This window comes from Vombatus ursinus, unplaced genomic scaffold, assembly GCF_900497805.2.
Source record: "Vombatus ursinus unplaced genomic scaffold, bare-nosed wombat genome assembly UNPS02014786.1, whole genome shotgun sequence".
Lineage (NCBI taxonomy): Eukaryota > Metazoa > Chordata > Mammalia > Diprotodontia > Vombatidae > Vombatus > Vombatus ursinus.
The window spans coordinates 44497242-44509064 of record NW_020954564.1 but is presented as its reverse complement, the minus strand read 5'-3'; the positions used below and the strand labels follow the sequence as shown (position 1 = coordinate 44509064).

General features: G+C 41.4%; 1 protein-coding gene across 1 annotated transcript; it reads right to left on the bottom strand.

The window, feature by feature from the left end:
* Nucleotides 1-9782: 9782 nt before the first annotated feature.
* On the bottom strand, nt 9783-10721 carry LOC114047261 (olfactory receptor 1G1-like). The gene has a single exon (XM_027868042.1). It carries the CDS (start codon nt 10719-10721, stop codon nt 9783-9785), a length of 939 nt encoding a protein of 312 aa, XP_027723843.1.
* Between the last annotated feature and the right edge of the window lie 1102 nt (nt 10722-11823).

The following is an 11823-nucleotide window of genomic DNA, read 5'->3' as shown; positions in this document are numbered from 1 at the left end:
CCTTCTTCCCTTTTCTCCTTTTTTCCTTCCTTCCTTTTTTGTTTCCAAAGTCTATTTAGTTTCTGTACACATAGCAGACAGTGCTCCATCTTAGAATGCAACTATCTCTAAATCTCTACAAAGCCATGTTACAATGCCACTTAATATCAAAGGAAATGCCAAATGTCTCTCCCAGATGTCTCATTGGAATTGTCAAGTTCAGCCAGACTGAGTGACTGCTCTCACAAGGCTATTATCAGAGCAGTCTTTGTGAACTAGTTTATTCTAATCTGAAATAGATTGCTCAGTTTTAATGAACAAGTGAACTCAGAGTGAACCAATTCCCCACTGGTACAAGGCATACAAGGATGAACTAACAATTGTGCTACTGTTAGAAACCATCCAGATGTTTTATTCCTATCTCCTATCTCTCTTTTTTTTAAATTTTTAGGCAATCGGGGTTAAGTGACATGCCCAGGGTCACACAGCTAGTAAGTGTGAAATGTTTGGTCTGAGGTAGGATTTGAACTCAGGTCCTCCTGACTTCAGGGTCGGTTCTCTATCCACTGCACCACCTAGCTGCCCCTCCTATCTCCTATCTCACCTGACAACTTTTCTAGCAAAGGAACAGGAATACAGAACCCCCCAGGATTCCCTCCCCTCTTTGAGTATATGTATACACATGACTGTAATACATTACTAAGGCTGTAGCATAAGAATTTTTTTGTGAAGTGGAAACTATATTAGCAAACTATTTGAAGAAAAATTACTATCTTTGGCAAAAAATGCATCAAACAACTACTGACTGTCTTGTCATAACTTCAAATAGTTATGACAGTTAAGGCAGCGTGGAGGTTCTGTTGCCAGGTTTTGTAATTGTGAAATTCCGTTTGATGATCTTCAGGCCAGAGAATCTCACGCTGCGTGTAATTTTAGTCTGGCAATAGCCTGAAATTGTATCTCAGGGAGATTTCCTTTGGGCTCAAATTTCTCAGTCTTAGGTGAGTTCCATTTATCTTAGAAGTCTCCCCATCAGTTCTTTTGAATCGCTTATTTTGGCCCGATTGCGGATTGACAACAGACTCGGACTTGGTACTGCCAGAAACTCTGCTCTTGCTTGGCCATGTCGCCGCAGCCGTGGGGACTTTGCGTGGGGTCGCTTCAGTCTCCCTTTGCCGCTTCCGCTTGACTGCTCTGCCGGCCGATGTCACACCCACGACAGAAGGGCCGGGGGCCTCCGCAGGCCTCCCGGCTTCCTCGGCCCCCTGGTCCCGGCGTCGGGGCTGCCCAGGCTCTTGGGCCGCTGTGGTTCCTTCTGGACCTGCCTTGTGGGTCGTCTCCCTTGTCGCTCTCCTCAAGAGCTGCGGGGTTTCTGTAAAGTGGGATCCGCCCGGGGATCGAAGGAAATGCCCCCGCCTTGGATGAATTCTCAATCGTTATTCTGTAATTATTCTGGCGTCCAAACCTCTTGTTTAATCTCTGGGGTGCCAGAGTCGTGCAGATCAGAGGGTTGCTGCCGCGGCCATCCGCTCCCCTGAAGCAGCCTCCGCCGCTTGTGGAGCTGAGGCTTCTGCACAAGTCCAAGGGATCTCAGTACTGTCCAGACCTGCTTCAAGGCCTTGGGGCCTCGGGCCTCCCCACTTCCCTGCCTCGCCCGTGGCCTGGGCGTCTGGATCTTGTGCCTCATTAGAGCGGGAGGGGAAAGGGGCGGCTGCGGCCTCGGCTGCCTCCACGGTCTCCGCTTATGAGCCCAATGCGGTTGAGTTCCTTTGTTCATTATCTGCCCCCACTTTGCAAATCCATGCCATAGGTTGTTTCTCAATTAGAAGGTAAGCTTCTTGAGGGCAAGGATTGTGTTTCTTGTTTGTCTCTGTCTCTATCTCATTGTCTCTCTTTCTCTTTGGCACTGTCTCTTTTCATCCATCCATCCATCCATCTATCCCATCTGTATCTATCTATCTATCTATCTATCTATCTATCTAGTCTGTTGGTCTATCTATCCTCCCATTTTTCTACATTATTTTCCATGGCAATTGCTCTAGAATTTTTCATCTTTTCCACCTTAGTTTGGTTCCTTATTGCTAACTCTATTCTACTCTTATTGATGCTTTACCTCATGATTCGCAGTGACTGCTGCAAATCTTTTTCTTTCTCCTCTAACCCCCCACTGCATTCCCACCCTATGCCACCCTACTAACAGCAAGTGACTCAGCCCCTCCTTCTCTGAGAAGATTGAGCTGTGTCAATAATAACAACTCACATTTATATTGCACTTCAGAGTTTTCAAAAGATTTTCCTCACAACTCTGTAAATCATGTAGAATAGAGATTGTTTTACCCATTTTACTGATGAGAAAGTGAGACTCAGAGGGGATAGGTGAGTTGCTCATGAGCACATAGGTCCTAAATGTTGGAGCTTAGCCACAAGTCCAGGTTTTCTGATTCTATGACCAGTGTGCTTTCTAGTTCCCCATGTAAACAGTAGTGACTATTTCTCATCTAACCTATCTCAAACAGCGCCTCACACTGCATTCTATATGTAGGAGCATCTTCTTAAAAGTTTGTTGAAGTTGGGTTGAGCTCCCACATAAATCAGTCAACTGAGGCACCAATCAGCAAGTTTTTTATTAAGCACCTATTAAGTACCAGGCGCTGTACTGGTCACTGGGGATATAAATACAAAAGTGAGGCAGTCTCTGTCCTCAAAGAATGAATATCCTATGAGGTAGGGGGATACACCATGTTGATGGATAAATAGATATAGAATATATACAAAATAAATTAAATTAATAAAATAAAATAAATTAACAAGTGGAAGAATTGGAAGAAAAAAACTTCTTGAAAGAAACAGCACTTGGGCTAAACTTTGAAGGGGAAGCTAGATTCCCAAAGGAAGTATAACAGTACAATCGTGGAGGTTAACATGTTCAAAGGCATGCAGATGGGAGATGGAATGTTGTGTATAAGAAACATCATGGAGGTCAATTTGACTGGCACATGGAATAGTTAGAGGTGGAGGAATGTATAATCATTCTGGAAGGATACACTGGAGACAGATTGTGAAAGGCTTAAAAATGCTGAGCCAAAGAGTTTGTAGCTGCAGTAGGGAGCCACTGAAGATTCTTGATCAGGAAATGCTGTAGTCAAGACATTGCTTTGTAAATATCAGTTTGGCAGCTCTGTGTAGGATGGATTGGAGAAGGAAGAGACTAGATGTAGGAAGGATTGGAGAAGGAAGAGAATAGATGTAGGAAGACCACAAAGCATTGTTCTTATTGTTTATCGTTATTACTTCCTCCCTTCACTACTATGCCAGAGTACTTATCCAGATGGGATTAGATTACAATGGAGTCCAGTCCAGTTTTAGAAGATGGAGGAAGTCAGCTAAGGTCAGTGTGAAGGGAGAGTGTGAGGGAGAGGAAAGAGTAGTCTTTGAGGAAAAGATATTCCCCAAACTATAGTTTTCTAATTAAGTAGCTACACTATGTTCTCTTAATGCAGAGGTGTCAAATAGGTTCTAGCAACACTCCTGAGAGTGGTCTGAACCAGAGTAAAATGTAAATGGGAAATATTTGACAAAATAAATAAAAATACAGTAGAAGATAGATAATGTTAATATGTGGTTTTCTTTTTGTCTGGTTTAATGACCACTGTTGTGAGTTTGACACCACTGCCTTAATGAACTTGGCTTGAGTTCAATCTTCTAATATTTCCTAACTATGTATCTTGCTTATAGATATATACAATTTAATTTTTTAGAGTTTATTTTATTTTCTAACATTCAATTTCATACAAAATTTTGAGTTCCAAATTTTTGTCAAAAATTTGTACATTGTATGTGTATTGTGGTGTAAGCTTACCTTTTGTGGGCTCACTGAATGTATCCTTGGGACAACTCCATTAGCAGACAAGATGACACGGATGATGTGTACCTCGTCCTGTTTCCATGTGATTTTGATTTCTTCTGTTGGTCCATTTTGAACACTTTTTGTTCAATTTAATTTGCAGATTATGAGTATTTGGTATGATAAAATTTACTAAAAGCTTTCTTAATTTTTATGTACCAATATTGTGTCTGAAAGATAGACCAGTTCCAATACAATTTATTTGTGGAGTTCTCCACGACTTTGAGGTGTGTATTTGTAGTATAGACATTTGTCATCTGTTAGTTTCTGAACACAGTTTATGAATACACTGATGTATAATTTTAGCTAACAAGCTAGGGTTTCAGTGAATGTTAAATTTTTTTTAGCTTATAGTATCATGTTGCACAGTTTCTACCATTTCCATACTCAGTCCACATTTATCAACACATCTGGGCTCCTTAAGGATAGCTTATCTGAAATTTCTGGTGCTCATGACTTGATCCTGAATTGTTCTCATAGACCTCTGTTTCTATGAATATATCTGCATAACTCAATTAGGTTTATTCTTCTTCTTTCTCTTCCTCCTCACTACTTCTTCTTCCTCTCCTTCTTCTTCTTCCTCTTCTTCTTCTTCTTCTCCTTCTTCTACTACTACTACTACAACTACTTTTACTATTATGTGGGCATCATAACAGTGTCGTGTAGTGGATGGAGGACTGTACCCAGAGATAGGAAGACCTGGGTACAAATCCCACCTCTGACAAATACTGGTTGTATGACCCTGAGCAAGTTAACTGAAGCCCTCATAACACTACATAGCTCTCCAAGGCTATACATTGTGGAGAAGGTGCTGACTAGCACTGGTAGAGGGAATTTCTTCATCTGGGAATGCCATATTGCAATGGTAATTCATCAAGTTCCTATCCTCTAGCCTTATGTGAGTGTTGGAAAGGAATATGTCCAAAACAGAATTCATTATCTTTCTCCCTAAATCGTGCTCCCCTACTCCTATCGTTTCTATTACTTTAGAAGACAACATCATTCTCCCAGTCCCTCAGGCTCACAACATAGGAATCATTCCGGATTCTTCACTATCTCTCACCCCTACATCCCAGCTGTTGCCAAGGTCTGTCAATTTCATCTTTGCAACATCTCTCAACATGCTCCCTTCTTTCCTGTGATATTGCCACCAGTCTAGTACATGCCCTCATCACCTCACACCTTGATTATTGCAATAACCTATTGATGGGTCTGCCTGCCTCTAGCCTCTCCCCACTCCAGTCCATTCTCCATTCAGTCACTGAAGTGATTTTCTTAAAATGCAAGTCTGATCATGTCACCTCCGTTCTTAATAAAAACCCCAGTGGCTTCCTACTGCCTCCAAAAGCAAATATAATATGTTCTGTTTGGCATTCAAAGCTCTTCATAACCTAGTCTCCTTCTAGCTTTCCAGTCTTTTCCCCTAACATGTACGCCTTGATCCAATGACGCTGGCTTCCTGGATGTTTCATGAATAAACTGGCTCTGGGCATTTTCTCTGGCTGTCTCCCATGCCTAGAAGTTTCTCCCTCCTCTGCTCTGACTGACCTCCCTGCCTTCCTTTAAGTCCCAACTAAAATCCCACTTTCTACAGGAAGCCTTCCCCAACCCGTCTTAATTCCAGTGCTTTCCTCTTTTAAGTATTTCCTGTTTATCCAGTATATAGCTTACTGTATATATTTTGTTTGCATGTTGTCTTCTCCATTAAACTGTAATCCCCTTGAGGGTAGGGACTATCTTTTGCTTCTTTTTGTATCCCCAGTGCTTTTTTATTGATTGATTGGCTGTCAGAAATGTGGAGATATGGAAAAAATTGGGATCTGGTGTAGAGATAAAAAGCTTGATATAGACAGGAGGAAATGGGGCCAAATGAGAATATTATATTGCAGCCCTAAATTAAAATATTTACCATCTTTGTTTTGTATAATTTTGCCTTTTTTTCCCAAAAAGTTTGTTTTCACTTTAACATGTCTCTTATGACTGTTGAGAAGTAGACAGAAGGGATTGATTCTGTGCCTTATCTTCCTGACTCATCTTTTTTTCCTCTAGTTTATTCTTCACACAGTTGACCAAATTATATTCTTAATATACTGTCCTAATCATGCTATTTTTCTACTCAAATACATTCTATTGTTCCCCTGTTGCCTAATGAAAAATTTAAATACTTTTGGTCTAGGTATTTAAAGTCTTCTTGAACTTGAGATAGAAGCTATGAGAAATCTGAATGAGAGATATCCCTTTAAACAGAAGCAGGACAAGGCAGTGATTGGGGCAGATTTAATGGAAGAGGTGACATACCCTTTTTGTTTACTAAGTGGCCCGCAGGGGTGGGGAACCTGCAGCCTTGGAGGCCCGCACGTGGGCTTTTAGATCCTCAAGTATGGCTCTTTGACTGAATCCTAACTTCACCGAACAAATCCGCTTAATAAAAGGATTTGACTCATTCAAAGTTCCCCACCCCTGGTAAGTAGATTTGGAATCAGGAAGACCTGAATTCAGATTCTGCATCAGACAGTTAACAGCTGTGTGTGACCTTGGTAGAGTCATAGAGACTCAGTCTCAGTTTCCTCCTCTGTAAAATGAGGATAATGGTAGCACCTACCTCAGTCTTTGTGAGAATCAGATAAAATACCATTATGTAAAATGCTTAGCAAATCTTAAAGCATTTTATAAATGATAACTATTGTTATTAGCTTATCTCACACTGCTCCCCTTTATATGCTCCACATTAGAATTAAATGGGGCTGTTCTTGTCCTGCCCTTTCCTTTCTCTATGTTTTTGCTCATTTGGGGTCTTAAGATCATATTATTTTAGAACTGGGAGCCAGCTCATTTGTCTAACATGTGCTGCTTCCTCCAGCTTCCCATTTAAATCCATCCCTTCCTTCAAGGTCACTCCTTCCATTAAACCTGCCTCAATCCCTGCCTTTCCCTGCCTTCTGTTAAAAAGAATATCTCACTCAAATTTTTCATAGCTTTTATCTCAATCTTTCTTTTTCACAGATTATATTCTGTCTTATATTATTTCTATTTGTAGACATGTTTACCCTGGTAGACCATAAGCTCCCTGAGGTCAGGGGCTGCATCTTAATGCCACATGTTATATTGGAAAGAGGACTGTTCTTAGAGTCAGAGGACCTGAATTTTAGTCTAACACTCACTAAATGTTTGACCCTGAGTAAGACAACTCAACTTTCACAGTATTTGTTACATGTTAGCACTAAACAAATGCTTATTGACTAACCAATTTGCTCCTTTCTAAAATGGGAATAATGAAACTTGCCATTTTTCCTCAAAGTATTTCTGCAAAGGAAATGTTTTTGAAACTATGAAATGCTTTATACATGTAAGACATTCATATTTAATAACAGTAAGAGCTAGTATTTATATGGTGCTTTAAGTTTTATGAAGGGCTTTACAAACATCTCATTTTATTTTCACAACATCTCTGAGTTGCTATTATTGTCTTAATTTTGCACGTGAGGAAACTGAGGCAGGCAGTGGTTAAATGACTTGCTGCAGGTCACACAGCTATTAAGTGCCTGAGGCTGAATTTGAATTCAGTTCTTCCTGACTCCAGGTCTAATGCTCTATTCACTGCACCAATATCTTGGTATCTTTAGCATGGAGCACAGAGCCTTAATACATAGCAGGCATTTGATATTTACTGGAGGTAATTGTGATCTCACCAGTAAAATGTTCCTCCAGTACAAAGGCACCTCTGGATGCTATCATGAGGGAGGTGCCAGTTCTGGGCTATAGTTGGGAGGCTGACGTTATTTATTCAGGTTCATCTCTTTGCCTTAGTAATGGCTGAGAGTTTATAGATTGTCTTGCTAGAACCACATCTTCTCTGTTTCTCCACTCCCAAACATCCTCCTTCCATGCTGCCTTTCTGAGTTACTGCCTGGAAGTATTAATTTTAAGGAACCTCCCCAAAGCACAGACTTAGGACATGGCTCTGATTCCTTATATTATGTCCTAGCAGTGGCTGAGGGGGACTCTTGGCCTGGAAGGAGCTTGAATTATAACCCCAGTGAAGCATACTGAGAAACAAGGAGTCAAGGGCTTATAAAAGCCCACCCTAGAAATCAAATTAAATTAATTTCTGTCCGTAATCAAAACACAGTCAATATGGACTCCATTCACGAAACCCTTTCAATGTAACTAGACGAAAGCAGAATGATGAACCAGGGTCAATAAGGCTATAATCTTAGAGATGAAGGCACTTTAGAGTATCTTGTCCAATCCCTCTTTGAAGCATTAATTCTTTTTACAACATGTCTGACCAGAACTCATTGACTGCTACACATCAGTGCAGGTTCTTGCTGGCTCTCTATGACCTAGGTCATGGGAAATAAGATCAAGGAAGCTGGAAGAAGCTGGGAATGAGAGGAGCAGAATCATAAAGTCATAAACCTGGAGCTGGAAGGGGCCTTTGGAGGCCGTCTGGTTCAACCCTTTTATTTTTCAGCTGAGCAAACTGAGGCACAGGGATGTTGAACCTTTCTTAGGGTCATACAGATACATAGAATTAGAGGTGGGATTTAAACCCAGGACTCCAAAGCCAAATCTCTTTCTCCTATACCATTGAGCTTCTTGTTGACAGTGAAGGAGAAGGAGAATTCCACCTTTCAAATTTTTAGAACATAAGAAACAAGATCCTTTGTCAGTCAAAGTTTTACAGATCATTGGAAATTTGCTGTGGATAAGTGATCTAGTCCAGCTCTTTCCTGAAGCAAGTTTTACCTTACATTGAGCTAAATTGCGCCTCTCTGAAAATCCCACCCATTGCTCCTAGTTCTGTCCAACTGTCATGCGACAGTCCTTCAGGTATTTGGAGATAGATATCATATATTCCACGAGTCATTTTTCTTCTCCAGACTAAACTGCCTTCTGTTCCTTTGAAGGTCCATCTTTTAAACACATGCCTGTTTTATCTGCGTAGGAGCTCTGTGAACTGGTTTTTCATTAAGAAACACTTTGATAATTGTAATGAATTTCCTTGATTTCCTTTAACCTTTGAATTTTAGTGTGTTTAAAGACATTACTCTAAGAAGGGGCCCATAAGTTTCAGCAGACTGCCAAAAAGACACGTGACACAAAGGAGGTTAATACCCCCTGTTCTACACAGGCAGTCCTTCTTCTCACTAGGCCAGCTACATACATGAACTCAGGCCAGGGATCATGTTCTTAAGACTCAGAGTACCTTCAGTTTGGGCATGCCCAGTCCTCGATGGAAGCAAAGCAGTTTTTATAAGGAGAGAGAAGCCTTTCTATGGAAAGGAACAGACTTTGAGGATGTCACATCACACTCTTTATCCTAAGCCTGATTCATGGTGGCTTTGTACATTATCTGCTATTTATCATCTATGTGTTACAATATTCGTTTGTCTCTTCTCAATGGATTCCTGCTTCTTACAGACCATTGTGCTATGTACTGAATCAATGAAAACCTCTTTTCTATCTTTTGGTGTGGTCTCATACCTCTCTTAAGGGTTCAGTTCATTGTCAATCACTCTTTCATCTCAGTACTAGAAATGTGGAGAAAATTTGTCCTTTCAGCATGCATGGTATCCCCACTTACCCTCAGATTTGACTATCATTGGTAGGGGAAAGAAAGTAATTCATTCTAGAGAAGAGAAGAGTCTTTCCTGAAATGCCATCACTCTGAGGTTTGGTTCTGGTTGTTGTTGTCTTGTGATTGGGTCATCTGATGCTTTGGTCATCAGGAAAGGTATGGGAAGTGGGCATCTGAAAGACATCTCACAAGAATGGGCCAAAGGAGGGTCAGACCAACAGATGCATTTATCATCCTGGATGATCAGGAAATGAAGGTACAGGGAGTGAATGCTCTCCTAATAGCCCCTTGGTTTCTGCTAAGGGCTATGGCATTTCATCAAGAGGGAACCATTCCCTTGCTGAGCAGCTTCCTTAGGGCTCTCTTTATGTCCTTATTCCTCAGGCTGTAGATGAAAGGGTTCAGCATGGGGGTCACCACTGTGTACATCACTGATACGATGATTCCTGTGTCTGCCGAGTAGGAAGATGAAGGCTGTAAATACACCAGAATGAGAGTCCCATAGAAGAGAATGACCACTGAGAGATGGGAGCCACAGGTGGAGAAGACTTTGTGCTTTCCATCAGCAGAAGGGACCCTGAAGATAGTGAAGATAATGTGGATATAGGAGAACAAAATGCAAGCAAATGGGATGAAACCAGCCAAGCTGGCATCAATGAACATCACCACCTGAAAGATGCTAGTGTCTGAACAGGAAAGCTTGAGAAGGGGTAGGAGGTCACAAAAGAAGTGGGGGATCACATGGGATCCACAAAAGGAGAACTGAGCCATGAGGAGAGTGAGGGAGAGGGCAATGAGGTGGGAGCAGAGCCAGGACATAGTCACCAGCACAACACAGAGTGTAGGGCTCATGACTGTGGTGTAGTGGAGAGGGAGGCAAATGGCCACATAGCGGTCATAAGCCATGGCAGCAAGGAGAAAGTCATCCAGAAGAGCAAAGGTCATGAAGAAATACATCTGAGTGAGGCACCCAACATAGGAGATGGTCTGATGCTGGGCCCAGATGTTCATGAGCATCTTGGGGACTGTGGTGGAGGTAAAACAGCTATCAATGAAGGAAAGATTGACCAGGAAGAAATGCATGGGAGAGTGGAGGTGGGAGGTGGAGGCAATGGCCAGAATGATGAGCAGGTTCCCCAGCATGGTGACTAGGTACAAGGTCAGGAATAGCCCAAAGAGGATGAGCTGATGATCTGGCTGCTCAGAGAGTCCCAGGAGGAGGAATTCAGAGATGTCACTTGTATTTCCCTTTTGCATTTCCTGAAAAAGACTCATTGGCAAGGAGTCTGGCTAAAACAGATAAACCAACAGATGATGGCGGGACTTCCATCTACCATTCTGGTCTCTGGAGTGGTCACTGTGGAAATGGAGGATTGTATCACTATGTGGACTTGGTGAGATCTAATCTTCGAACAAATGCAAAATTCTCAGGATAATGTTAATTCTAATAATAACAATGTCTATATTTTTCCCATGTAGAAGCAGTGTATTGTCATGAATAGAAAGCTGGCCACAGAGTCAGGATGACTTGGGTTAAAATCATACCTCTGATAGATACTGACAATGTGACCTTGGTCAAGTCACTTAATCTCTCTATTTCCTGGGCAACTCTTCCAAACCATAAGTTTCAGAACAATTGCTGCTCTGTATTAGCAGTGGGGGTTTCCTCACTGGGGGTTCCTTATACCAATGGTCTCAGAGGTCTAGACCAAAGTTTCCATAATACTTTATGATTTATAATGTGCTTTCTTCATAGCACTGACATGCAATTATTAACTTTCTCTTTTGACAGATGAAGAAACTGAGACTTCAAAATAAAAGTCATGCTCCCATCATAGAACTAGTTTCTGTCTGAGCCAAAACTTGGACCCTGGCCACTGTTTTAAGTACAGTTCTTTTTTTCCCATTGTGCACCACTGCCTTTATTTTCATCCTGACCTGTAATTTCATAGGTGTTAGTTACTCCCTAAGAAAGAAACTTCCTATCTTAATGCATGTTGACCTCTATTGGAAAGCTAGGTGGAGAAATGGACAGGGTGCTGGACTTGGTTTTAGGAAGTCCTGAATTCCAATCCTGCCTCAGATACTTACTAGCTGTATGACCCTGGGCAAGTTATTTAACCTCTCTCAGCCTTAGTTTCCTATTATGTAAAGTGGGAATAATAATACGTCCTACCTTTCAGAGTTGTTATGAGGATCAAATGAAATAACATGTATAAAATACTTTGCAAGCCTTGAAATATTATATAAATACAAGCTATTCTGCAACTTAGGGTCACAGGGAATTGCCCGGAGCACTGAGAGGTTAAGTGTCTTATTCACTTAGCCAGCCAATGTCAGAGCCAATACTTGAACCCAG